At 45.0% G+C, this 23,882-nt stretch overlaps 3 protein-coding genes across 4 annotated transcripts; 2 read left to right on the top strand and 1 right to left on the bottom strand.

Moving 5' to 3' along the window:
• Positions 1-113: 113 nt before the first annotated feature.
• On the top strand, positions 114-4,365 carry adss1 (adenylosuccinate synthase 1). Its single transcript, XM_085766509.1, has 13 exons — positions 114-352; positions 1,301-1,403; positions 1,494-1,556; positions 1,642-1,692; positions 1,819-1,885; positions 1,998-2,105; positions 2,189-2,270; positions 2,356-2,482; positions 2,584-2,738; positions 3,317-3,441; positions 3,611-3,708; positions 3,820-3,969; positions 4,165-4,365. Exons 1-13 carry the CDS (start codon positions 164-166, stop codon positions 4,215-4,217), a joined length of 1,371 nt encoding a protein of 456 aa, XP_085622635.1. The 5' UTR covers positions 114-163; the 3' UTR covers positions 4,218-4,365.
• A 484-nt stretch (positions 4,366-4,849) lies between these two features.
• On the top strand, positions 4,850-10,647 carry siva1 (SIVA1, apoptosis-inducing factor). Its single transcript, XM_085766516.1, has 4 exons — positions 4,850-5,059; positions 5,450-5,638; positions 7,074-7,227; positions 10,413-10,647. Exons 1-4 carry the CDS (start codon positions 4,939-4,941, stop codon positions 10,459-10,461), a joined length of 513 nt encoding a protein of 170 aa, XP_085622642.1. The 5' UTR covers positions 4,850-4,938; the 3' UTR covers positions 10,462-10,647.
• Positions 10,648-17,538: 6,891 nt separating this feature from the next.
• On the bottom strand, positions 17,539-22,864 carry zbtb42 (zinc finger and BTB domain containing 42). 2 transcript variants are annotated; one of them, XM_085766508.1, is made up of 2 exons: positions 22,668-22,864; positions 17,539-21,193 (listed from the first exon to the last, which is right to left on the bottom strand). In XM_085766508.1, exon 2 carries the CDS (start codon positions 21,177-21,179, stop codon positions 19,596-19,598), a length of 1,584 nt encoding a protein of 527 aa, XP_085622634.1. In that variant the 5' UTR covers positions 21,180-21,193; positions 22,668-22,864; the 3' UTR covers positions 17,539-19,595. The 2 variants fall into 2 exon arrangements, with proteins under 2 accessions (XP_085622634.1, XP_085622633.1); XM_085766507.1 differs by lacking the exon at positions 22,668-22,864 and adding an exon at positions 21,596-21,973 and having other exon boundaries at positions 18,993-21,193.
• Between the last annotated feature and the right edge of the window lie 1,018 nt (positions 22,865-23,882).

The following is a 23,882-nucleotide window of genomic DNA, read 5'->3' as shown; positions in this document are numbered from 1 at the left end:
AGAGAGACACACACCCAAGCGCGCACTTCAGCCTGTGTGTGTGCCCGCGTCTGGCTCTGACATCATAGGCTATGAAGTTACAGATATGGCAATGCCACTCTTGGAGACGGTTTAGTCTTCTTGAGGCGGACAGACTAGAGCCAGCACCTCTTCCACCTCCACCATGTCGCTCACCTGGTCGGCGAAAGACCACAAAAACACGAACCAAGCCGCGGCGGGCGGACTGAAGCGATCGCGCAGCGACGTGGGCAACAAGGCGACGGTGGTGCTCGGTGCGCAGTGGGGAGATGAGGGCAAAGGAAAAGTCGTGGATTTGTTGGCGACCGAGGCTGACGTTGTCTGCAGATGTCAGGTAGGTAAATGTTGTTGGGATTCGTTGATTACAGCTGAACGGTCCGCAGGGGCGTGTCCTTGTGTTTGTCTATTGTGGCTGAATGAATAATGAATGCCACTTTTACATTATGAATTTCTATCTATGCGCTCGGTGTGGAGGGGGTCAGTGGTAGTGGTGGTGTGGTGGAGAGCAACAGGTGCCCAGACTGAGAACACTCCTACTTCTGCTGGAAACAGACCTGCATGTGCAGCCCATCTGTGACTATTACTAACACATACTGAGCATTGATCTAAATGGTGGATAAGTGAAGTGTCATCCAACATGTAATTAAATTTTATGTTTTATTAGTGTAGTATTTAAAGGACAACACACAATTCTTGCACAGACTTGTGAAACTCATGGAAAGTTGTCCTGCCTGATCAGAATGTAAACTGACTCAGAGTTCACAATAAAAACAACCTCAGACCCGTCAGCGTCTGTCCATTCGCGAAGGGAAACATAACACTGTGGTCAGAAATCAGAGGTCACTCCGGCACTGGGACGGACACGATGTGAAACCTGCCAACAGTTGCTGTGTTGTACTTAACTCTGCACTGACAGGACTGGCACCCTGTGTCCCGGAGGCTTGAGAGCCCCACCCACCGGGTTGGAGCGAGGTCACATTCTCAGGGTGGCTTGATACGTGAGAAGGCCAGGTCTTAGAGCGGAGGATCCACTAGGAGGGCCAGCCAAGCCTGTTAAAATAGGTGCTGGAAAAGCTGGGTGAATTGGGAAGAGGCTGGCTTATCACTGTCTCACGAAAATAAGACAAGACGTGGGCACGAGGCTGAATCGCCCCCACGCCCCAGGTGGTCCTGGGTAAAAAAAAACATGTTGGATCTGATGATAAAAACATGTTGGATCTGATGATACCACAACACTGACAGAGCCACATACTCATGGTGTGTACCCCACTTTGATTTACAGGGAGGCAACAACGCAGGACACACAGTGGTAGTGGATGGAAAGGAGTATGACTTCCACCTTCTCCCAAGTGGAATCATCAACACCAAAAGCATATCACTCATCGGTAAAGGCCTCCATCTTTGGTCTTTATTGACAGAACATCATAGAAGTTTTACTCAAACTAAATGAATCAACTCTTCTTCTGCTCCGGTAGGCAATGGAGTGGTCATACATCTACCTGGCCTGTTCGAGGAAGGAGATAAAAATGACAAAAAAGGTATTTTACAGAAGAAATACAGTATGTGATGCACTAATGAAAGCTTAGTTTGGTGTGTCCTCACATGTGTGTTTTCTCTGGCCAGGTCTGAAAGGCTGGGACAAGAGGCTCATCGTCTCAGACAGAGCTCACATCGGTTTGTATGGTTTATGCATTTGTTTAATAGGGATTGGCTTCAGTTGTGTGCAGCCCCTGCAAATTCATGTACTTTTAAGTGTGCAAAAGGTTGTGTTATATTGATTTGTTTGCTGTCTCTGTGCAGTGTTTGATTTCCACCAGGTTGTCGATGGCTTGCAGGAAACTGAGAGACAAGCACAAGAAGGAAAGAAGTAAGGCTAGAGAAGGTGACAGGGTTCACAATGATCGACATCACCGACCAGCTTCTTCTTTTTTTTTTGCCAAAAGATAGGAAATAATAATCCACCTGTTTCATATTGACAGCATTGGAACAACCAAGAAGGGCATTGGACCTGCTTACTCGAGCAAAGCATCTCGCACTGGCCTGCGTGTCTGTGACCTCCTGGGCGACTTTAAGGACTTCTCCACCAGGTGCAGATGACAGGAAATTGTAAAATGAAGTGGTAAAATAAATAAGGTGATGTGATATGATTCATGACTTGCTTTCCTTCCAGATTCAAGAACCTTGTTCATCAGTACCAGTCCATGTATCCAGCCTTGACAGTTGACGTCGAGGACCAGCTGAAAAAACTCAAGGTTACTCATCATAGAAATGAACAGCAATTGTTTATCATCATTGATCCTCCAATGGTGAGACTAATCACATGTGTGTTTTTGTCAGGAATATGCTGAGAGATTGCGGCCAATGGTGAGAGACGGGGTCTATTACATGTACGAAGCTCTTCATGGACCTCCAAAGAAAATTCTGGTTGAAGGGGCCAACGCTGCTCTGCTTGACATTGACTTTGGTAAGGGTCAACAGGTTCTTTCTGAAACATGCATGTGCTTTAATGGACTTAGGGAGGAGTCTGTCTGTGTGATAGTAACATAGATTTTTTTTTCTCTTCAGGCACTTATCCTTTTGTGACCTCATCAAACTGCACTGTGGGCGGGGCATGCACAGGTCTCGGCATCCCTCCTCTGAATATCGGAGACGTGTTTGGCGTAGCGAAGGCTTACACCACCAGAGTGGGAATCGGAGCGTTCCCCACAGAACAGCTCAATGTAAGTGCTCAGTGTTACTTGAGTAAATCACGAGGAGCATTAACATGTGTAAGCCACATGTCGTCACATGTCTTCCCTGCTTCACTGCTGGTTTTATCGTATAGAGGAGGGACATGTGGTTCGTTATGTAACTCGCAGACACCGAGCTGGACACGTACAGTTTGTGATAATGGGCCTGACACCCAGACAGCACGGCCGGGGGAGGGCGTGTGTGTTCTGATGGCCGAGTGCAGCTGTCAGATTTAGTGAGAGACGGGCTCAAACACACTTTACCTCTTATGCAGGTCACATGTTCACAGGGATAAATTTAGGGCCAGAGCCCGGGTTCGGGATATATTTACTGTGTGTGCAGGGGTTATGTTACTTGTCACGGGAACTGACCATAGAGACATCGATCTTAATGTCAAAACTCTATCTCCCAGATCATGTGATGTTTTATTGTACTCAAATGCATATATAATTATTATATAATAAGTATATTTTAGGATTCTTATATATATATTATTATATATATTCTTTTTATTTTTTAAATTTATTATAATTTAACAGTTAAGGATGGGTTTTTTCTGTCTTTTTAGGCAGTAGGAGAGCTGCTGCAGACGAGGGGTCATGAGGTCGGTGTAACCACGGGAAGGAAGCGACGTTGCGGCTGGTTGGATCTTGTCATCGTCAGATATGCTCATATGATTAATGGCTTCACAGCGTGAGTGCACATTTAAGAAAATCCAAAGGTGTTTTGTGGTTGTTATGGGTTTTTTTTTTTTGTTAACACTGGGGCACATTTACATCACAAGCTTTGTTTTCCTGCGCCACCAGTGAATGAGACAGCACATATTAAGCAGTTGACCATTGACACAGTACTTTCCTTGCAGCATTGCTTTGACAAAACTTGACATTCTGGATGTGCTGGATGAAATAAAAGTTGGAGTTGCCTATAAACTCAACGGAAAAAGAATTCCCCATTTCCCAGGTAGGCTAATTAACAGAGGAAGCATGTAGAGACAGACTCACAGATCCATATGCCTTATTTGATTAGAGTGGAAGTGGCAGTGATTTAATGATTGATTTCTTATAATTATAGCTAACATGGATGTTTTGCAAAAAGTGGAAGTTGAGTATGAGACTTTCCCTGGATGGAAGACGGACACGTCTGCAGCCAGGAAGTGGAACGACCTTCCAACAAAGGCACAGAACTACATCCGCTTCATTGAGAACCACATTGGAGTTCCCAGTGAGTTTCACACAAAACACCAACAAGATGCAAAACAGCTGTTGTCAGAACTTGGCCCTGAAGGCCTCCAAACTAAATAAACAGTAGGCTAGTTATGAAATTGCACAATATCCATTAGCAGTGCTGTCTCACTGATCAGAAATGGCCTTTGTTATGATTTTTCTAATCTTTCTCTCTTTCTTTCTCTCTCTTTAGTCAAGTGGGTTGGTGTTGGAAAGTCCAGAGAGTGCATGATCCAGATGTTCTAAAGAGAAACCTTTACCTCCCTCTGATGGACACAAAGACAATAATGTGGCAGGAGTGGCATATTTTCATCACCTAAAATTATTTTCTCCTCATTAGTTAATAAACAAAACATCTAACAGTGTTGGCTATGTTTGTTTTGTTGTTGCAGCCTATTGTTGTTTTATTGATACAATTAGCCTATTAGATTTAATTTTACCACCAATGTCAATTTGTTACTGTGTCACCAATAAACCAGCACATGTGTTTTCAAATAAAAGTCAATAAATCCACAGCAGGCACTCTGCAGATCATTAATCAGTGTTTTGATTTCTGGAGCTCATCTGTAGCCTAAATAAAGCATGGTCAGTTGAAGCAATAGTCCATGAATCAGACACCATGTAATTAATTAATAAAAAATAAAAAAAAATTAAAAATATATATATCATTTATTCGAAATCAATATCATGCGAAAACGTTATGTATTCGACAGTGAAACTAAAGATCAAAAATGCGGCATTAACCACAGCCCGTGAAGGCAGCATACAGAGTGGGGGGAATTTAATGGCGAGCCAAACGTCACGTGACAGAGGAGCGGTTATCCGATTGGTTGTAACATTCCACGTGACAATAAAGCTCGTCTGTGATTGGCTGCCTGCTCCCTCTCTTCGGATTTTCCCGCAACAAACAAGTGTGTGGTGTGGAAGCCCGCTGCTGGTCGACCGCTGAGTTTTTCTAGCTGCTAAAATGCCGAAAAGAGCGTGTCCGTTTCCCGAAACCTTCTCCTCTCAGTACAAAATCCACGTCGGGCAGCAGGAACTGAATAATTACGGCGTGTTTGGGAACATATACAGGCAGGAAATCTACGGTAAGTGCGTGTTAGCGCTGCGCTGACTAGTTAGCTGCGTCGGTGCAGACAAAATGTTTGTTGGCGCTGCGCAGCTACAAAGTTATGACTGAAATACGTCCTCGAAGTTGAAGCATTTGTCAATTTCAATGCTATTGGACTCTGCCTGTATTGTTAATGTCAGTATGTTGGTGTATATAAATTGACAACGTTAAGTACGTCAACTGTTGAACGAGATATTCACGGTCCGTTTGCCCTTACTGCCTAATGGCCTCTGGACTAATACAATAGCACAATCAGTGTGGCTTTAATGTGGCGTAAACAACAGGCTCCTGTGCGGCCAGCTGCATCTCACTTAGTCACATGTCATTTCACTCACTAGTGGCTCTGTTTTTCTCCACCCCGCCCTAGAAAAGACAAAGAGCTTGCTCTTCACCGGAGCCAAGGCCGTGATGGGAAAAATATGGACCGGAGAGGATAAGTGCACGGAGCCGCCGACACCTGGACAAGCTGAGACGCCTGCACGCAGCCAGGCGCTGCTGAGGGGACAGACGCTGATTGGACACGATGGGAGACTGACAAAGGCCAATGCTGGTCCAGGTGAGGCTGAAGTGAGAGGCAGGTGAAAGGATGGACACGCACAGTCCCAAAATAACAACACATGAGGAATCAGTTCTGATGTGTCCAACATCACCACATGATGTGTTTATAATCCACTAGTCACACTGCATGAGACTGCCTCAGCAAACTAAGACTGTCACCCATCCATCCATCTTTATCCTATAATTATGCGTCTCCTCCTGTGAGCTCTGGTGGTGCAGGAACTTTCTCTGAAACACACAGACACACACAGACCGGTGGGCGTCGGCCACAGTCTCTGAGCTTGTTTCCTGTGTGTGGTTCTGGCTCGGCTCAACAGTTTGGGATGTGAGTCGACCTAGATACCTAGATACCTAGATACCTCACACGTTTTTCGTGGTATCACCTCTCATGTGAACTGAGGTGATGGCAAAAGGTGCCATGCAAACACTGTAGACAACTGATCAGAGAGAATCATCACTGTTGTGTCATCATTTTGTTAAAGGGCTCATGTGTAACTTTTTTTAAACAGCAAAACATCTGCACTACGCTACACACAGGAAGTGCTGTGTCTCCAAAACTTGACTTTGATCAGTTGAGGAGGTGCACACGTTTCCTCTTGTAGACACTCTTCATTGGCCGCGTCGTGTGTGTTGTTTTGAACATTTGACACTCAACGATAGCTTTGTGTGTTGTCAGTTAAGTAACAACATTGACTACAGTCTGCAGGTGTACGTCGCTGAAGCAGAAAAACATCTGGTTGTAACACAAGAGGGGAGTCTGCCAGTAAACACAGTCAATATGTGGAAACAGTGACGTCTACTGATGGAAGTGGAGTAGTGAAGTGACTGGGCCTGATGTCTACGTGTTATGAACTGCAGTGTAATGTCCTCATAGCATACTATATAGCCTGTGAAAGTAGTAAATTATGACCCAAGTCCAGTTAATGTTGTATTTACCCACAAAGCACTGGGAGGGTGGGACAAATAGTATTTAATGAAACCTGAGATTAGAGTTGCTAACAATAACTATTTATTTGATCAAGTCCATGTCATATATTTACTAGTCATTGGGTAAATGCTTTTTTTTTGTCTGTTAGTAGAACACATATGGCCAGATGTAGACTCATTGGTTACAGTGATGTTTCCTGTTGTCTGCACTGGGCATGGAGGATGTCCTTCCTGAAGTAATCTGTAGGAAACACAAACATGTGCCTGCATATCACATATGGGTTTTTACTCTCAAAACTGACGGAAGCAAATTTCCCGCTGATATTAGAGCTGTTTATCAACGACGGGGAAAAGGCCATAACATGGTGAACGACTGTGCTCCAAGGCCGAAAGCAAACCTGCTTAGTACAGTTCATCGTTTTCACCAGCAGGTGTCAGTGTTGTCACAGGTTTGGTTGCTTTTCCAGCTGATCCAGTGTGTTGTCTGGACGTGTCTCTGTGTCTAGGTGCACCGGTGGCTCCCACAGGCTGCTGCGTGTGTCAGAAGAGCCAGGGGTCCAGGACACAATGCTCCCAGTGTGACCGTCCAGCATGTCCCTCCTGCACCCGCCAGTGCTCCAGCTGCTCCAGCCCCTGCTGCTCCGTGTGCACCATCATAGAGTGAGTTACCTTCTTACTGCCTGTTATCTGCCTGTTATGATCATCTCTTCATTTCCCCAAAGTGCCTCAACATTGATGGAGCTTAAAGGGATAGTTCAACATTTTGTCACATTAATTGTCAGTGCAAGCTATTCTTAGAACGGCGGAGCAGAGTCGCGAGCTGCTCAGAGCTACGCTACGGAGGCTAATGGAATTTCTTAATTTCCCTCATCAGACTCGTCAAATACACAATCCCACAACTCCAAAACACTCTGGTGGACAAGTCGTGACCTGCACATTCACCACGCTATGAAATAATAACGGAACGTTACAAGACAGAGTCGTTTTCGAGACAAATGCAGAGACTGCTTGCCAAAAAACTGCCCCGGACTGGAATACGCATCAGTGGTTTTGCATGAATTTACCTCTAAAACAACTCTGTCTCGTAACGTTGTGTTATTATCTCATAGTGTGGTGAATGTGCAGGTCACAACTTGTTCACAAGAGCGTTTTGGAGTTGTTGGATTGTGTATTTGACGGGTTTGATGAGGGAAATTAAGAAATCCCATGAGCCTCTGTAGCGTAGCTCTGAGCAGCTCGCGGCTCTACTATTCTAAAAATCAGGGATGCAAACAGCGCGCCGAAAAGCGAAACTCGCTTTTTTCATGACCAATTAGGTGACTTGTGTGAATAGTTCAGATCCGAAGAGTTTTTGTTTGGGGGGGTCTCAGTGTCTCAGCGTCTCAGCGTCTCAGCGTCTCAGCTGGGGTCAGTAAAATGTTTTTCTAACAGGCTGACAGTGACAATCACGTGAAACTGAGGTGAACTCATTCATGGTCTCTGATTATACTGATAACAGCCGACCTCAAACGTAGACGCGCGACGTGCGCGCTCGTTACCCAAAGCGGCGCGTAGCCGCGTGCAGTCGGTGCGACGGCGACGCCGTTTTTTCCCCCGTGCATGTCTGTGGAGCTCTGCACCGCGGACATGCACGGTTCTCTACGTTGCTGTGTCAGGCAGGTGTTTCCCACGGAGCTCTGCCCCGTTTCAGAGGTGAAGGAGAGACGTCTCCTCCGCGATGTAGAATGTGTTCAATTAAAGTGAAACTAACACATTATACCTATAGGCCTATATGTCCATTACACACTGAATGAAACATCCCATGTCTTTATTTATTCAGTTTATTTTAATAGTAATAATTATGACTAACATTCAGTGAAGACCTAAAATTCAGTATCTCCAAAATTGAAATATTGCAAAGGATTTTTTTTAAGCATTTTTAATCTAGAAATGTTGGCCTTCTGAAAACTATGTCCATCTATATGCACTCAATACTTGGTTGGGGGGTTGAACTACTGGAAATTGACTTTTCCATGATATTGTAATGTAATCATTTGTTAATGGTGAGCCCCCCCCCCCTCCCCGCCAGACAATTCCTCTCTTTTTTGGTCCTGACCCGTTTGCATCCCTGAAAAATAGCTTGCACCGACAAAGGTAAAGAACCTACTGCTATGACTATAGGGATTATGGCAATGGGCCAATTTGACAAAATGTTGAACTATCCCTTTAAAAACAGCATCTATGTCAATATAATGATCAAAGTAGCTCTAAAATTTAGGTTTAAAAAAAAGTATGTCCCTCAATCTTCACGTCCTCTGCATTAATATGTCAGTCACTCATTTAAATTAATTATCTTGCAGCTAATGCAGGCAGGGAAATATTGGCCTTAAAGGGTTAGTTCACCCATAATTCAAATTTCACTCATTATCTACTCGCCCTCATGTGGACTAAGGGCTGGGAGAAGTTTCAGAGTCCGCCGTGCCTTCTCTGAGTTACAGCGGGGCTCGGCGCAGCACTGCATGTCCATATGATGGTTGCGAACGGAGCTCACTTTTCTTCGTCCAAAAAGACACACCAAAAAACATCCAAATACCTCCACACAGCTCGTCTGTAATGTCCCTCTTGTATTGAAGCCCCGACATGAGAAATTGTTCAGAAAAAAATTAAATAAGTCTATGTTTTAAGCTTGTTTGTAGCGGAAGCTCCCAGTGTTGCGCTGCAGGAATCTTGCATGATTTGCGGAGCCGTGAACTGGGTGTCAATGCAAATCGCGCGAGATTTGGACGGACCAGGAAGAGCAGTGCTGGGAGCTTCCGCTACAAACAAGCTTGAAACATAGACTTATTTAATTTTTTTCTGAACAATTTCTCATGTCGGGGCTTCAATACAAGAGGGACATTTCATACGAACACTATGGAGGTATTTGGATGTTTTTGTGGTGTGTCTTTTTGGACGAAGAAAAGTGAGCTCTGTTCGCTGCACGGAGCCCCGCTGTAACTCAGAGAAGCCACGGAGGACTCTGAAACTTCTCCCAGCCCTTAGTTGTCATGAGGGTGAGTAGATAATGAGTGAAATTTGAATTTTGGGTGAACTATCCCTTTAAAATCATTGCAGTACATCCTTTGCTTGAATCAGTGCAGTGTTTTTGGTTGTTAGAACAAGCAACAGTTTCAAGGTTTCATTATATTGCTTTGAAACAGAAAGACAGTGCAAGCTGAGGTTAATTAGGTGTCAGATGGAAAAGCACTCTCTTTGGCATTAAAGAAGTGTTTATACAACACAAGCTGTTCTTCATCTGTTCTGTGAAAGGCATTTCTCTAGTGCATTGTGCTGCAGATCAAGTTTATTGTAAATGAGATACTTGAAGTAATCAATAAGACAGGACAAAACCACGGATCCACCAAACCCTGAAACATGGTTGATCATTAATTGTGAGTAAGTTGCAGGGTTTTAAAAGTGAGTTTGCTGGAAGGTTAGACGACAACAAAAAGCAATGGAAGCAGAAAGCACCTCAGCTGCTCATTCATTTTTGAGCACGAAGAAGCAAACTACCCATGTCCTTCAAGCCTGCAGAGTCATCAACACTTGAAAGGTTTAGGACTGGACTAAGTTGTAAGTACTGTTTATGGGGGCTCAGTTGGCCATTAAAGCATAGTTTACATTTATTATCATAGCAAGTTTTACATTGGTGCAAAAAAATATATATATATTTTTTTCAAATCAGTTTTTCACCAGTAGCTCTAGTGGCTCCTTCTAAGTACCATTTGAGCAAGAAACCCAGACTCAGATCAGACTTTAAGGCAGTCCAAAGGTAGTTAAAGACTTTCTTTACAGTTGATCTAATGACTGTTTTGTCTGTTCAACAGTTACAGTGGGCGGTACGATGAAGTACTGTGCTGCAGCTGCTCGGCGTGAAGGACGACCAACGGAGGGACCATGAGTTTAAGCTTGAACATACTGTGTATGTAGTTGCCTGACATGATATTACTAAGACTGCATTTTATACCTGTGATTGTCTTTTTATGTGATCTCAATGTGTGCTTGTATATATGTGTGTATTTCAACAGTATCTGAAATAAACTTGAATGAATTTTGTACTCAGTTAAATGTTGAGACGTGGTCATTTATACATCTGATTAATCAAAGGGACGCTGCTGTAATCATTAACTATTTAAATATAGTTTAAAACTTAGAAGTAACCAGTTTACCAGTGGGAGGTTACAGAGCTGTCGGTGCATCAGCAGATGGCAGCACACTTCAAGGTCTGCAGCTGAGCTGCTCGGTTCCTGGCTGACTGCGCCACGCTCAGGGTGAGACATGAACCGGGTTGTCTCGGAGGATGAACAAATTTATCTCACTATGCTAAAGAGGTGCTTTTTCAACCTTTTATTATTTGAAGTGTGAAAGTTTTGTCTCGGCTCGGCAATGATAATGAAATTCCAACACGGCTCGTCTGTCCCGACCTTGAGGATGTGCTATCAAATCTATTTATTAAAACAAGACCATCCAGAGGTTGAGCAGCACCACAGGCGCCTGCAGCACACTATCCTGCTACGATTAACCCCCGCTGGACACGACCTTGAGGGTGCAGTCTTCACCTTCCCCCGGCTGCGGCCCGTCGTCGTCGTCGTCGTAGATGACGACTGGGTTCGGGGGTCAGGTATTGTACAGTGTGGGTAATTGTTCTTGGTGGCAGAAGTCCTCAGCGCTGCTATATAGAGATCAATCACATGCTATGGTGTTAGAGATATTAGCTTGGATGAGTGCACTTCCTGGAGCTTATTGCAAATGTGCCTATGAGCTGTTGAGTCACATCCCCTGCTCAGCGGGCCAGTTGTGGCTCCGGTCTTTGGGGAGCTGTGCAGTTGGTGTCCGAGGGCACCACTTGATTTCTGGCTGATTGAGCAGACAGCTGCTGGCGAGCGAGGCGTCAAGTTGTCTGCACATTTCTTGATAAGGCATTAAGGAACCGAAGAGGTGGACAGAAAACACTCAGAAGGGAAACTTTTAGTTTAAAAGAACAGTTTTTCTTTCAATTATTGATTCATTTGTTAAATCCACCATCATTGTTCATAATTATAAACCTGCTGGATGCATTCAGACTAACTTAATTGTAAGAAAAAAAAACAACGACAAAAAAAGTTGAGCTGAGAGTCATGCTGAAACAGTTGATCAACAGGACATAAATCTGCAACAGATTTATTGAGGAAAATCTGTGTTCACTTTAATGCCAAATATTTTCTATTTCCTGCCTCTCATATATCAGAATTTATGAGTTTTTCTGTTTATGATCATTATAAACTGTTGGGTGAAACAAAAGCACATCTTCAGAGATGTCACTCCAGGTTCTCAGAGCTGCTGACTGGCACTTTTATCATTTGTGCAATCTTTTTTGAACTCATGATTTTAAAGATAATCAACAGATAAACCGGCAATGAAAATGAGATAGATTATTAAAACAAGCGCTCCCCGAGATACAGAAGTACCATCAGTGTGTCTGTATCACCCTTGACCTTTGCTTCTTTTAAATATGTCAAATCAACAAGTCCAGTCGCACAACACTTGACTACAACCTGACATACACATGTGTACAGTTTGATATTTTCTTTTCCTGTGAGTCATTGTTGCATCAGACCTTAATTTAGTGTTCTTTGGTGGAAGAAGAAAAAGATAATTTAATGTTTGACAGAGGGTATGAATCATCCCCCCCCTCATCAGTCAAACCAAGGCTATTGGCTCAGTGCGTAGAGCAGCTAATATTGGTGATGATGTGTCGTGATGCTCTGCACAGCCTGAAAAATTAAGAGTAAAAACCATTTTTCAGGTAGAAGGACACTATGAGAGGTTGGATCTCTGCCAAGGCCGATGTCGGACAACATCACCAGACTTCAGAGAAGAAAAGACAAAAAATGAGAAAGAAAAATCAAATTCCCAGTAAATGATCCGCATCTGCCGTGAAGTGTAGGGAGGCGGGGGGGGGGAGGGGGGTCTTCTCTGGCTCCTGCTCCATCCCTTAGGCCAGAACACTCCCAGATGTCAATTGACTGACATCAACACAGGACAATCATGAGTCTTAACCCAGAGTGGTGCAGATGCTTTACCTCCTTCCCTCCCTCTCTTCTATCGGTTAATAATGCTGTGATGTGTTCATGAACCCCCACTCCACCACCACCACATAAGAATGCAGCTGCCTTGGGTTTTTTCTTTTTTTTTCAGCACATCCCCATCCATGACACCCGAAAAGAAAAAGGTCACGGTCTCCCATCTCACCCCACCCCACCCTACGAATTGCCCTCATCTTTTCTCTTGGTACATGTATGGCTGGGTGTCTGCGAGGAGGACGGGGTGGTGGCAGAGGGGGAAGGGGGGCACACATACACACACACACACACACACACACACACACACACACATAATCACCCACAGCGCTCCAGACAGGACCAACTGCAGCCGGCCAGCGGGAGCACGTGGCTTTGTCTTTCACCCATTCTTTTGGGGACCAGCTGTGGACTGAGCGTGGCGAGCGTCAAAACCCAGTGATGCTGCTGCTATAAATATGCGTCAACGAGTGTGAGTAAGTGACAGCTGTACAGTGGACCAAGGACACACTGTCTTGGCACTGTCAGGGCGAGCCACTCCAAAAAAGGCAAACCCAGTATGAGAGCACTAGTTGATATGTATTTATGCACTTAAAGGAGCGATTGATATCTGACACACACACTTCACATTTGGGTGTTTTTTTAAGCTTCAGATGTGTGTGGCTCACGCTCAATGTAATACGCAATGCAATATTACAGTGCAATAATGGTTCATCATCACCAAGATTTTCTTTTTTTTGCACACACCAGACTATTCAATTATTCCATGGGACTTAAATTATTATTGTTTATTCTTGGGAGCAGTGTGATTTTCTGAAAGTCAAAAGAGTGGCTCCTCTGAAATTAAGTGGATGATAACCATATGCATGTGTGTTAATATGGAGAGAGAAAAAGAAAAACCACCCATGTGTGTGTGTGTGTGTGTGTGTGTATTGTCTGTACACAAGTGCATGTGTGACTGTGTTTGTGTGCCCTTTTCAAGTGTGACCACCTGTCTTTTGTTAAGAAATAAATAAATAAACACAGGCCACACCAGCTGTCCCTGGCAGTCCGTCCCTTCAGAGGTCAAGGGCTCCCACCGCTGGCCTTGTTGAGGTGGTGGACACTTACAACTTTCCTCTCAACTTCTCTCAAGTACCTCTAAACACACACAGAAAGAGAGAGAGAGAGAGACACACACACACACACACAATCACTCACAGCCAAATGAGCCGGGCTTTGAGCCTCGGAGAGGAATGTTTTATTACACCATCGAGTTACACTGCACATATCCCAGCTCGTCACCCTGCAGCTAAGCCCTATCACATGGCCCCGACTTTCCATGTGAAGGTTTTGGTCCATAAGAAACACACACACACACACACAGGCACACCAGGCAGTCTAAGCCCTGGATCCTGTTGGGCAGATGTGAGGTGTTGGTGCCAGTGAGCTCTGAGGCCTGCTGCTGTGGATGTTTACAGTGTGAGGTGGCCGCAGCCTTGCGGAGGGCCCTTATTTACCGTGGGCTGGCCGATTGGCGGGGCCGGGGCCGTTCAGGGTGTTTATGAATGATCTTGGGAGGACATTGTTTTCTTTATGTTGTAGCTGCCTGGCCAGCGCCGCTGTGTCGTCTGTTTGTGCATAAAGTACGTGCTGGGGAGCCGGGCCAGACAATAGCCTGGCTGAACTACTACCCACGCACACAATGGAGTGTTGGGGATGAGGGCGAGGTTTGGGGGGCCCGTGGTTTGGGGGGGGCGGGGGGGTGGAGGTAGGATAGATGTGGGGAGGGTGCAGGGGCAGTTGGATGCGACCCATGTCTATATGGTGTTCCCAGAATGGGTGAGCTGGAGGGGGATTGGAGGGGGGGGCAGGGCGGTGGGAACCCGAGCACATCCCCATTGGGATCACGTCGCCGAGCAGCTGGATTTCTTTCATCGTGCAGCAGGGAAATAATTAAAAGTTCTCGCCATTGAAAATGTCCAGTGAATTGGCATCAAGTCCCTCAGTTAGACACGCACACACACACACACACACTCGGTATGTTAATTATTTATGTAGAAAAAGATGCATGTGTAGAGATAGGTTTGTTGAAGCCAGTATCAGTGTTAATAACATGACAAATTCAACTGGTTCTGTTATCCCAGGTTCGATCTCCCCTGCAGAGTATTGGCAACAGGTCAGGAACAATGGGGGCCTGTCTTGAAAGTCTCCGTCCTTGAGCTCAGTTTATGGTTTCAGAGGGATCGGGCCTGTAAGACCAGCAGTATTATCACATTCTGTTGTCTCTGTACACATTGCGATTCTGCCCACACACACTCTCTGTCTGCCTGATTGTTGCTGCTGTGTGTCAGAGTCTTCTATAATATTTTCTGGCTGTTCTCCTCCATGATGATTATGTGTCTGTTAATGACATACGACCTAAAACTAAACGACTGAAGTAGTGTGGCAGTGTGTGTGTGTGGTGGTGGGGGGAGGGGGGTTGTAAATGAATGAAACACACAAAAAGAAAGTTGTTCCATTTAATTCTATGCATAATCTTAATAAAGACCTAAATCAAGATTGTCACATTTCCACAGCACACACACACAAGCACACTCCAAAAGCGCAAACAGAGAAAATGCACATACAGTTATAGATCAAAGTAAATTGCCTCAATATCTAAGCAATGTCAATTCTGCATAAAGATTGTCCTCTAATCTCTACACCACTAACACTGAAGCAATTGATTACTATAAAATATACCTTTCTTATTAAAAAATTATATTAAATTCTAATGGCACTTCTACAAATTCTATTAAAAAGATTTTCATTTTGACATTTAGAAGCTTTTTTCTTTTCTGTTTTTTTTTTTAAACCAAATTAAAACGGAGACAGTCAAATGTTGCACAAGAAGCAAATGCAATAATAAATATTTCTCATGATTATACACAATTTCACAGTTGTAACCTGCAGAGGACAAAATTCCAGTATCAGTATATAAGTCAGTTTTAGACTTTAAAAAAAAAAAAAAAAAAAGGATCATACAGCATGAGTTAGGCAAACGTAGCCCTCGGTCAAGAGAAGCACTGTTTCCATAGAAGTCAACAATCAAAATCTCAGTGTTTCACATTCAACAGTGACATTAACTGAGGAACAGACTGTTAGTTCCCAGTAGCGCTGGCTACTAAAAGCCAAAACAGAAAAAATGCTTGTCTTCAGTTGAACACATCCAAAAAAACAGATTTAGTCACAAACAAAACAAAGAGAAATGGTCAAAATAAATCTCAGAATGCCGATGTAATCTCTTGCAAAGCAGCAAAAAACAAATTCAATGGACTTCAAACTTTTAGTTTGTCTTGTTTGACATTTTTGATATGATAGGAAAAAAAACAAAAACAGGAACAACAGCTGTGAAGTGTTTCACATCAGTGGGCCACTGTCGCTGTGACGTGAACTTTGACACCGCAGTCGAGGGCAAAAATGTACAATATAGAAAAAGGCCTTCTCCAGATGCAACACCTATTTGTGTGTCTACAAGGCACATTTGGTGATCATCCTGGAGGTATAAATAAAGACTGCAAACAATAAAAAGAAAGAAATTCTTTACATATCATTAGTTTGTTTGTCTGTCTACCTCTGTACACATGTACATTAGAGAATCAAGAGATTTTAACTTGCACCACATATGAAATATTCCTTTAAAAAAAACTGAAAACAGACAAAATCTACATTCCTGTGGGTTCGGATTGAAATATACATTATTAACACTACACGACATCTACGTCTCTGAAATATAGCTATTGTTCTGATGACTAACAACGTGATTAACCTGTCATGTGAACAACAGGAGCGTTGTGCAAGTAAACAGGGAGCCAAAGCACATTTCCTGAAAAAAAAAAAGAAAAATTACAAGCCAACCTTGATCATTGGAGCTCCACTGCTGACTGCAGGTCAGGTAAGGAGAATGAAAATCAGATTGCACGTAATTCTGAGAGAAACGCTTTGATTCCGTCTTGACTTGGGCTTTTTCTCTGCCTAGAAATGCTGACGACCCTCGCTGCAAAACGCTGAGGAATCACAGAGAGAACTCATCTCTGAGTCCTCAGGAGAAGTCTTGGTGATTAACAGAAAAAGAAAACTAACACCTCGGGGGTGTTTGTGCTGAAACGCACAGGTAGTCAGCACCTACATCTGACCTCGGCTAGCCGTCACAGTTTGCCAGATATATATATATTCTTTTTGTTTGTCAATCTCAACGATCTTTTCCTCGGTCTGGCACTTTGAAAACAATACTCTGATATTCTCTTGATGGATGTGCAATCAAATCACCGTGGTACTCCTCCATGCAGAGGAAACAATGAAGCATTTATCTGCTGCATGCTGGGATGTGGAGGGGCCGTTCTTTGATGCCTCCAGACAATACACCTGTTTACAGTCTCCCTGCTCTCCCTTTGCTAAATACATTTCTCACATTCCAAGGGCTCCATTCAATACAGAAAAGTGCAAAGAGAGACTTGCGCTGGCTTTTCTCCCCACAGCTCGGAGAGAGACACACAATGATCCCTTGAGAACTACCTGGGACCTGGCGATGGTGGGGGGTGTGTGTGTGTGTGTGTGTGTGTGGATGTAGGGGAGGGGGGACAATGCCTGTATTGTCTCAGTTCTATAGGTAGCCAATGCTGTATCAGTGTGGCTGTGCTTGTGAACAACTGTTTCCTGTGGCGGAACAGCGGGAGCGGTATCAACCGTGCCGATTTGTAGTGAGGCGGAGTCCAATCAAGCCTTGAATATGGAAAAGGAACCAAACTCCCCCGGGGAAGACGTGACACTTTAAGAGACTGCAGCCTTAATAAGACACCTGACTCTTCTCTCTCCCTCCTCTCTCTCTCTCTCTCTCCGCCTAACGTGTGTTGTAACACGGAAAAACAAACAGTTTGATAAATAGAATATATATTTACATTAAATATACAAATAGTAAGAAATAGCAGCCTAGACAATAGTGTTGAAACTATATGCATGCTAAAAACAAGTGCTTCTCTATGTTCCATGTGACAAATCTCTCGCAGAGGTTTCTACATGTTATATTAAAATACAGTTACAGTAACGTGATTTGCACAGAGAAAAATAAACAGACAGCCCCAACACCAGTTAATGAGTACCAAAATTGCTAGGCAAGACGCGATGTCTTTCAAGCTTATAGCAATAAGGACTAACACCTACAATAAACCCTGAACCAAGTCAAAACTAATAAATAAATTCTGATCAAGTCTTCTCAGGACAGATTAGACAAACATCATGAACTTTTAGTGCTACGCCCCCTGTTTTAAGAATTCATACAGCCTCTAAGTGAGCAGACAGGAAGGAAGAAACCCCCATTTTTCCTTGCCCGGAGATTCTTCCAAAAAAAAAAAAAAAAGGACTTGAGCCTCAACAAAAGGCCTCCAGCTTCATCAGTAGTAACTTACACACAGTACAGTAACAAGATACAACAATGTGAAAAAGTTCGCTCCAAAGAAAGAAAACAGTCAGTAGATTCGGGCTGAATGGCACAGCTTCTGATGAACAACAGTTCCCCGACAAAAGCACTGAACATCCATCTGTCTTCCCTCTGTGCCCCCCCCCCTCCCTCCCACTCCCCCTCCCCACTCCCACTCCCCACTCCCTACTCCCCTGGCTGCTGAGGGTCTCGCCTTCAACACCATGTCAGTGTACTGTAGCCTTAATGCCATACCAGGAAATAACAAGGTAATTTACTGTTAACTGTTTCCTTTTAAACCTCAAACGAGCCATTGAACGTTTCATTGATTTATATGCTTTTTATTACATTCTTGTAATTGACTTTATTATTATTATTATTATCATCATTAAGGACACTGGTGGATCAGTTGGCGTTGGTTACCTTTGTTATCACCTGGTATGTGGAGTGTAATGCAGGTTTCGTAAAAAGAAAAAAGGCCTTAAAAGCCACTGAACTGGACGAGAAGGCATCGCAATATATCTCATTCTTGTTTTGAGTAAGTCCACTAGGTGAAGTGTAGAGAACTTCAGTAGGCACCAGTGTTACAGGCATTAGCTTTAACTACTCTCCATCCCTCCTCTGATTATACAACTTGTTTTGAAGTAGCAATTACAAGGCCGTTTCATCGATGTACGCTCGCTCACATTAGCAACTAAAGAGCTGGTAACTCTCTCCCCAAGGCAAAAAAGAAATGTGATGATATAATGGTCTGCTTGTCTCTTGTTATAAACAACATAAAACTCTAATCAGGTTCTTTTCAATCAAACAGAGAAAAACATATATTCTACTTCAGTGAAAAAAATAATAATCATACTTCCAGTAGTCAAACTTCATTAGTTTTGCTGCCTTATGATAGTTTACTTTGTTAAAAGGACTAAACAAATCCCAAATAATAAATAATAACAAAAACGTAGGAGTTAAAAAAAAAAAAAAAATCATATATTGCTACTCACGGACGGTTCTGATCTCCCATGTGCACAAAGTCTCACCTACTCTGACGATTGTATTAACATAATGTTAGGATTAGCCATCACCCATTTACCCAGAGGGTATGAACATGGATGCTTTCATCCAATAAACTCAACGACAGATTGACACAAACAGGACACGAAACAAAACAAGTGCATCATCTGATTTGTTCACTTTTCACCAACACAGATCCAGAGCTTGAGTTTCACAGCACCCATGTTTTAATCTTGAAAAAAAAAAAAAAGCCTGTGGCACCTTTCGGACTGTCTGCCTCTGAACCGGCATTTCAAACCTCTTGACTCAGTCCGGCTGCAGAGGACAGATCCCGTCTTAAAGTTGCTACATCTTTAAAACTCGAAAAATGCCACATGGGTGGGTGGGTGAGTGGGGTGGAATCCGTAAAAAGATATGTCTCCGACAAACTAAAGAAAACTGTTGGGTGATAGATTTCAGTGTGTGAAAAGACATTCTCGTCTTATGTCATGGCACTGGTGAGACGTGTTTTATCCAATGGCGAGAGTCTTGACAAGGCCACAGTGAAACTTCCTGATGTGGCGGTACAGGTCCCCGGACTGGGTGAAGCGCCGTTCACACCACTTACAGGCGTGGGGCTTCTCACGTGTGTGAACCACAGCGTGCCGACTCAAGTTATGCGAGTACTGGAAGCTCTTGCCACACTGGCCACAGGTGTATGGCTTCTCGCCAGAGTGCGTGCGCTCGTGGCGCTTGAGGGTGTACATGCAGGAGAAGGTCTTGTTGCACTGCATGCAGGTGGGGACCGAGCCGTCGGGGGACAGCTTGGACCGGGCGCCTTCCTTCTCGCGGAAGTGCGAGCTGAGGTGCAGCTGCAGCACGTGGGGGCTGGGGAAGACTTTGCTGCAGAGGGGGCACACGCACACCTGTTGCCCCGGGGGCAGGAGCACCCCGCTGGACGTGGAGATGTCTGAAGAGGCCAGGTCGTCCTCCTCCTCCTCCTCGCTGTCCCCCAGCAGCCGACCCCTCCTCTCCTCCAGCTCCCTGCCCGGGGCGCCCTCCCTCCCCCCCTCCTCGTCCATCAGGTCCTCCTCCTGGGAGAGCAGGGCGGCTGTGGAGCCGTTGTTGCCTGGGAAGAGGGCAGCGAACCCTGTCACCACCGAGCTCCTGGCGCTATTCCCAAAGCGCTGGCTCTCAGGGCTCGTCGGCTCACTGTCCTCCTGCTCTGACAGCAAGTCGTGTTCGTCTTTAACAAGTGGCTCAATGCCCTGCTGCTGGCTGTCGAGGGCCAGCTGTCCCGAGACGTAGGAGGGGTGTAAGGGATCTCTGCTAGACAGAGGCTTGAAAGACAAATCCAGTGCACAGTCCATGTCATCTGAAGCCCAGGACCTCTGGGACAGCGATACGGTGGAACTACTGACATCAGCTTTTGTTTTTCCAGCTGTTTGGACGCAGGGCTCGGCCTCTGCTGACACATAATTGACACTTACAAGGTCCGGGGACCTGCCAGAGTGACCGTTCGCCTTCTGCCTGCTCCGTGCAGACCTATCACAATCTGTGACAGCCAGCCTGACTTCGCTCTTGTCCATGTCAAACTCTTCCGCCGGGGGGGCCCTGTGAAGCCCCTGAGACGGCGTCTGGGGCTGTCGCCGGATGAGCTGCTTACTGTGCAGCTCGCCGTCCGACGAGTCGTCCCTGTCCAGACAGCTCAGTCCCAGACCCTCGCCCAGCTTCTCATCCAGGGAGGAGAGTTCCTTATCCTTCAGCCTGCCTTTACACACTTTGACTATGTCGTACATGTGGAGGTAGCTGGCCGCTGCCAGGACGTCTTCCACCGGCAGAGTGCTGAACTCCAACTTCCCCTCATACATAAATTCAAGGAGCAGACTGAAAGCAGGGGCTGTCACAATGTCACTGTTGAGATGCACAACGTCCCTTTTGTCTAGCTGGTCCCTGTAGAAGAGATGGAAGTACATGCTGCAGGAGGCCAGCACGGCTCTGTGCGCTTTGAATCGAGCCTCCCCGACAAGAACAGTGCAGTCACAGAGGAAACCTTGGTGACGCTGCTGACTCAGACACTGCAGCAACTGGCGGCTATGGTCTGGGAACTCCATTCTTCCTTCATAACCTGATGAAAAACAGGAAAAACAGGATAGTGGGTGAGGGAAATGGAGGACACACACACACACACACAGTCGAGCTGCTGTCGCATGCAAGAGGCAAATAAATAAATAAATAAAAACAGCGAAGTGACAGAGAGAGCGGAGAAATTGGAGAAATAATAACTTCAGCTCAAATAACGCAAACGATTACAAAGTGTCAGCAAACACACACACACACACACACACACATGACCTTACACCTGCCGCGCTTCCACACACACATTCACATTCATATACACACTCAAGTTCATTAAATCATAGCAAATGTCCAAACTTCATTCGGATCAGGCTTTCAGCGCTCTAACTGCCTCCAGCTAAAGACTTTATCCAACTTGAGTGATGCAGGACACGCTCGCTCACCCACCCACCCATGTTTCACGGTGTAAACGGATCCACGGATCCTACAGCTAATACAGGCTATATAGTGGGTTGTCTGTTGTCCGTCAGACCTGCAGTTCTCCTACTTTCTTGCGCTCCTTCTCCCACCGCCCACCCCCCAAAGAAATTTTAAGCGAATGGCGACGCGCCGGTGCGTTCCCAAACGCACACACAACAGAGGTGTTTACAGAACAAGCAAGTGTGGCTGGGAATGATCGCGTCCGTCCATCGGAGAGAGAGAAAGAGAGAGAAAGAGAGAGAGAGGCTGGCGTGAAAAAAATAAGAGCCGAGCGGAGTGAGTAAACTGCTGCTCTGTTTGCTAATTACACTGCAAGCTGTGGAGTCAGCTGCTCTGACATCACCGCAATGGAAACGCTACCTCCAGCTGTGCTCCCCTTTATGCCATATGTTAACTCTGGGCTACGCAGTGCAAAAAAAAAAAGAAGAAGAAAGAAAGAAACTCAACTTACTTGAAGTGAGAGGATCGTTGAGAAATAACGCATGTCTAACTTTTTTTCCCTATCTCAGACGATCTGTTATCAACACCACTAAACCGCAACTCGATGTCCGCGGATGAGGAGAAAAACGCTTTGTGGCCCCCTTTTTTTACGCACAGAGCACGCACACGCGCACAGCTGTGTATGTGTGTGTGTGTGTATGTGGAGGGGAGGGGGGGTTTCTTTAAAGGGTGTTAATTCAAACCAGAAAAGGCAGATGACAAAGAGGAGGAGAGGAAAAAAAAGGAAAAGTAAAGTCAAAGTGAATATTAAAGTTTGATGCCACCGTGCATATGTGTGGAAAATCCGCGCAAAGAAGTTACGATCGATTATAATAAAATAAGAAAAAAAGTGTAGGGAGGAGGAGAGCGGAGGGCGCAGTAAACCGAGCTCCGTGTCCGTGTCGGGAAAACGCATTGCTGGGATCCTTTTAAACAGCAGAGGAACTCGCAGCAAAAGCCAACTGCGCTGAACGAAGCGGCGAGAGAGAGAGAAGGGGACACACACACACACACTCTATAACTTTCGCTTTCTCCGCTCCGAGCCACAGAAACACCGTACTCACATTCACTTCCGCCTACTTCGTCGTCTTTTTCTCCTTAAAAGCGCCGATTTCCTTTCATGATGTGCGGCCAGATGTTCGCTTCTCTCCCTCGTCGTTTCTTGAGCTTCCACAGTCCGACCCTGGCAAGGCAGGCTGCACTCAGCGCTGCTGTGTGTCAAGCAGGTTGATAATGGCACAAGTCTCGCGATATCGCGCGGAGAGCCCACAATAAGTTGGGTTACTACTCTGTGAATTCGCACAGCGGCAGCAAGTAGCAGAGTACACTGGGAACATCAATTGGCTGTCTTATTAAAACACCTGTCCCTTGAACAGGGGGGGAGGGGTGAGGAGAGGAGAGGAGAGGAGGGGGCTTCTGTCTCACTGTGTAGAAGCCTCAAGTGGAGCAGGAAGCAGACAAGTGACACAACTGAAACACCAAATTCTAGTCTTTGAAATTTTTTTTTTTTGTTAATATAAAACTGTAAGCTAAACGAGTTGCTTGGTCTTTTCTCAGAAGTATCCAGATCTGTTTGAAGATAATGGGATTTGTAAAAGTTTAAACCCAGATTTAAAATTTTGGCTCATTTACTGTAACAAGCCTCCCAAAAATGTTGCCCCCTTCTTTTTTATTCCTGCTGTGGTTGGGGGAAAAAAATAAAACACACTTTTTGTGTTACAAAGACTTGGTATTTGTGAAGGTTATCCAAACTGATAAAAGAATTGTAAATCTCGCTTTGTGATTTCGAGGGTCAGTGGTCTTTTTTGGGGGGAACTTTTAAGGGCTGTTCTCTCTAATCCTGCTTTGGGGTTGTGGAATTCCCTGGCACCAAATCACCACCAGTGCCTTTTGTTTTTTTCCAGACCACACCACAGGTCCTCGTTGTGTTTTATTTAACTCAAGTCGTCTTGAGACAGGCAGGGTGATGTTAAAAAAAAAAAAAAAAAAAAGACATTCATTTGTGTGAGTTTTTAAGACATTAGCTATTTTAAAAACACACCCTCACACTCTTCCGAGTCCTGCTCCGTAATTGTTAAAGCTGTAGAGATGGTGGCACGGTGGAGGAACAGGGGCTCGAGGTTGCAGCTGCTCATCTCGTGCCCCCCCCCCTCCTCCTCCTCCTCCCTCCCTCCCTCCCTCCCTCCCTCCTCCTGTTCCTCCCTGTGCTCCCCCAACTGCCTCGGTCACCTTTGCCCTGTGTTCCAGCTGTCGTGTGTTTTGAAAGGGCCATTTGCAGC

The sequence above is a fragment of the Trachurus japonicus genome, chromosome 22 (genome assembly GCF_045865225.1).
Source record: "Trachurus japonicus isolate A0001 chromosome 22, Traja_1.0".
NCBI lineage: Eukaryota > Metazoa > Chordata > Actinopteri > Carangiformes > Carangidae > Trachurus > Trachurus japonicus.
This window is presented reverse-complemented; position numbering and strand designations above follow the sequence as displayed.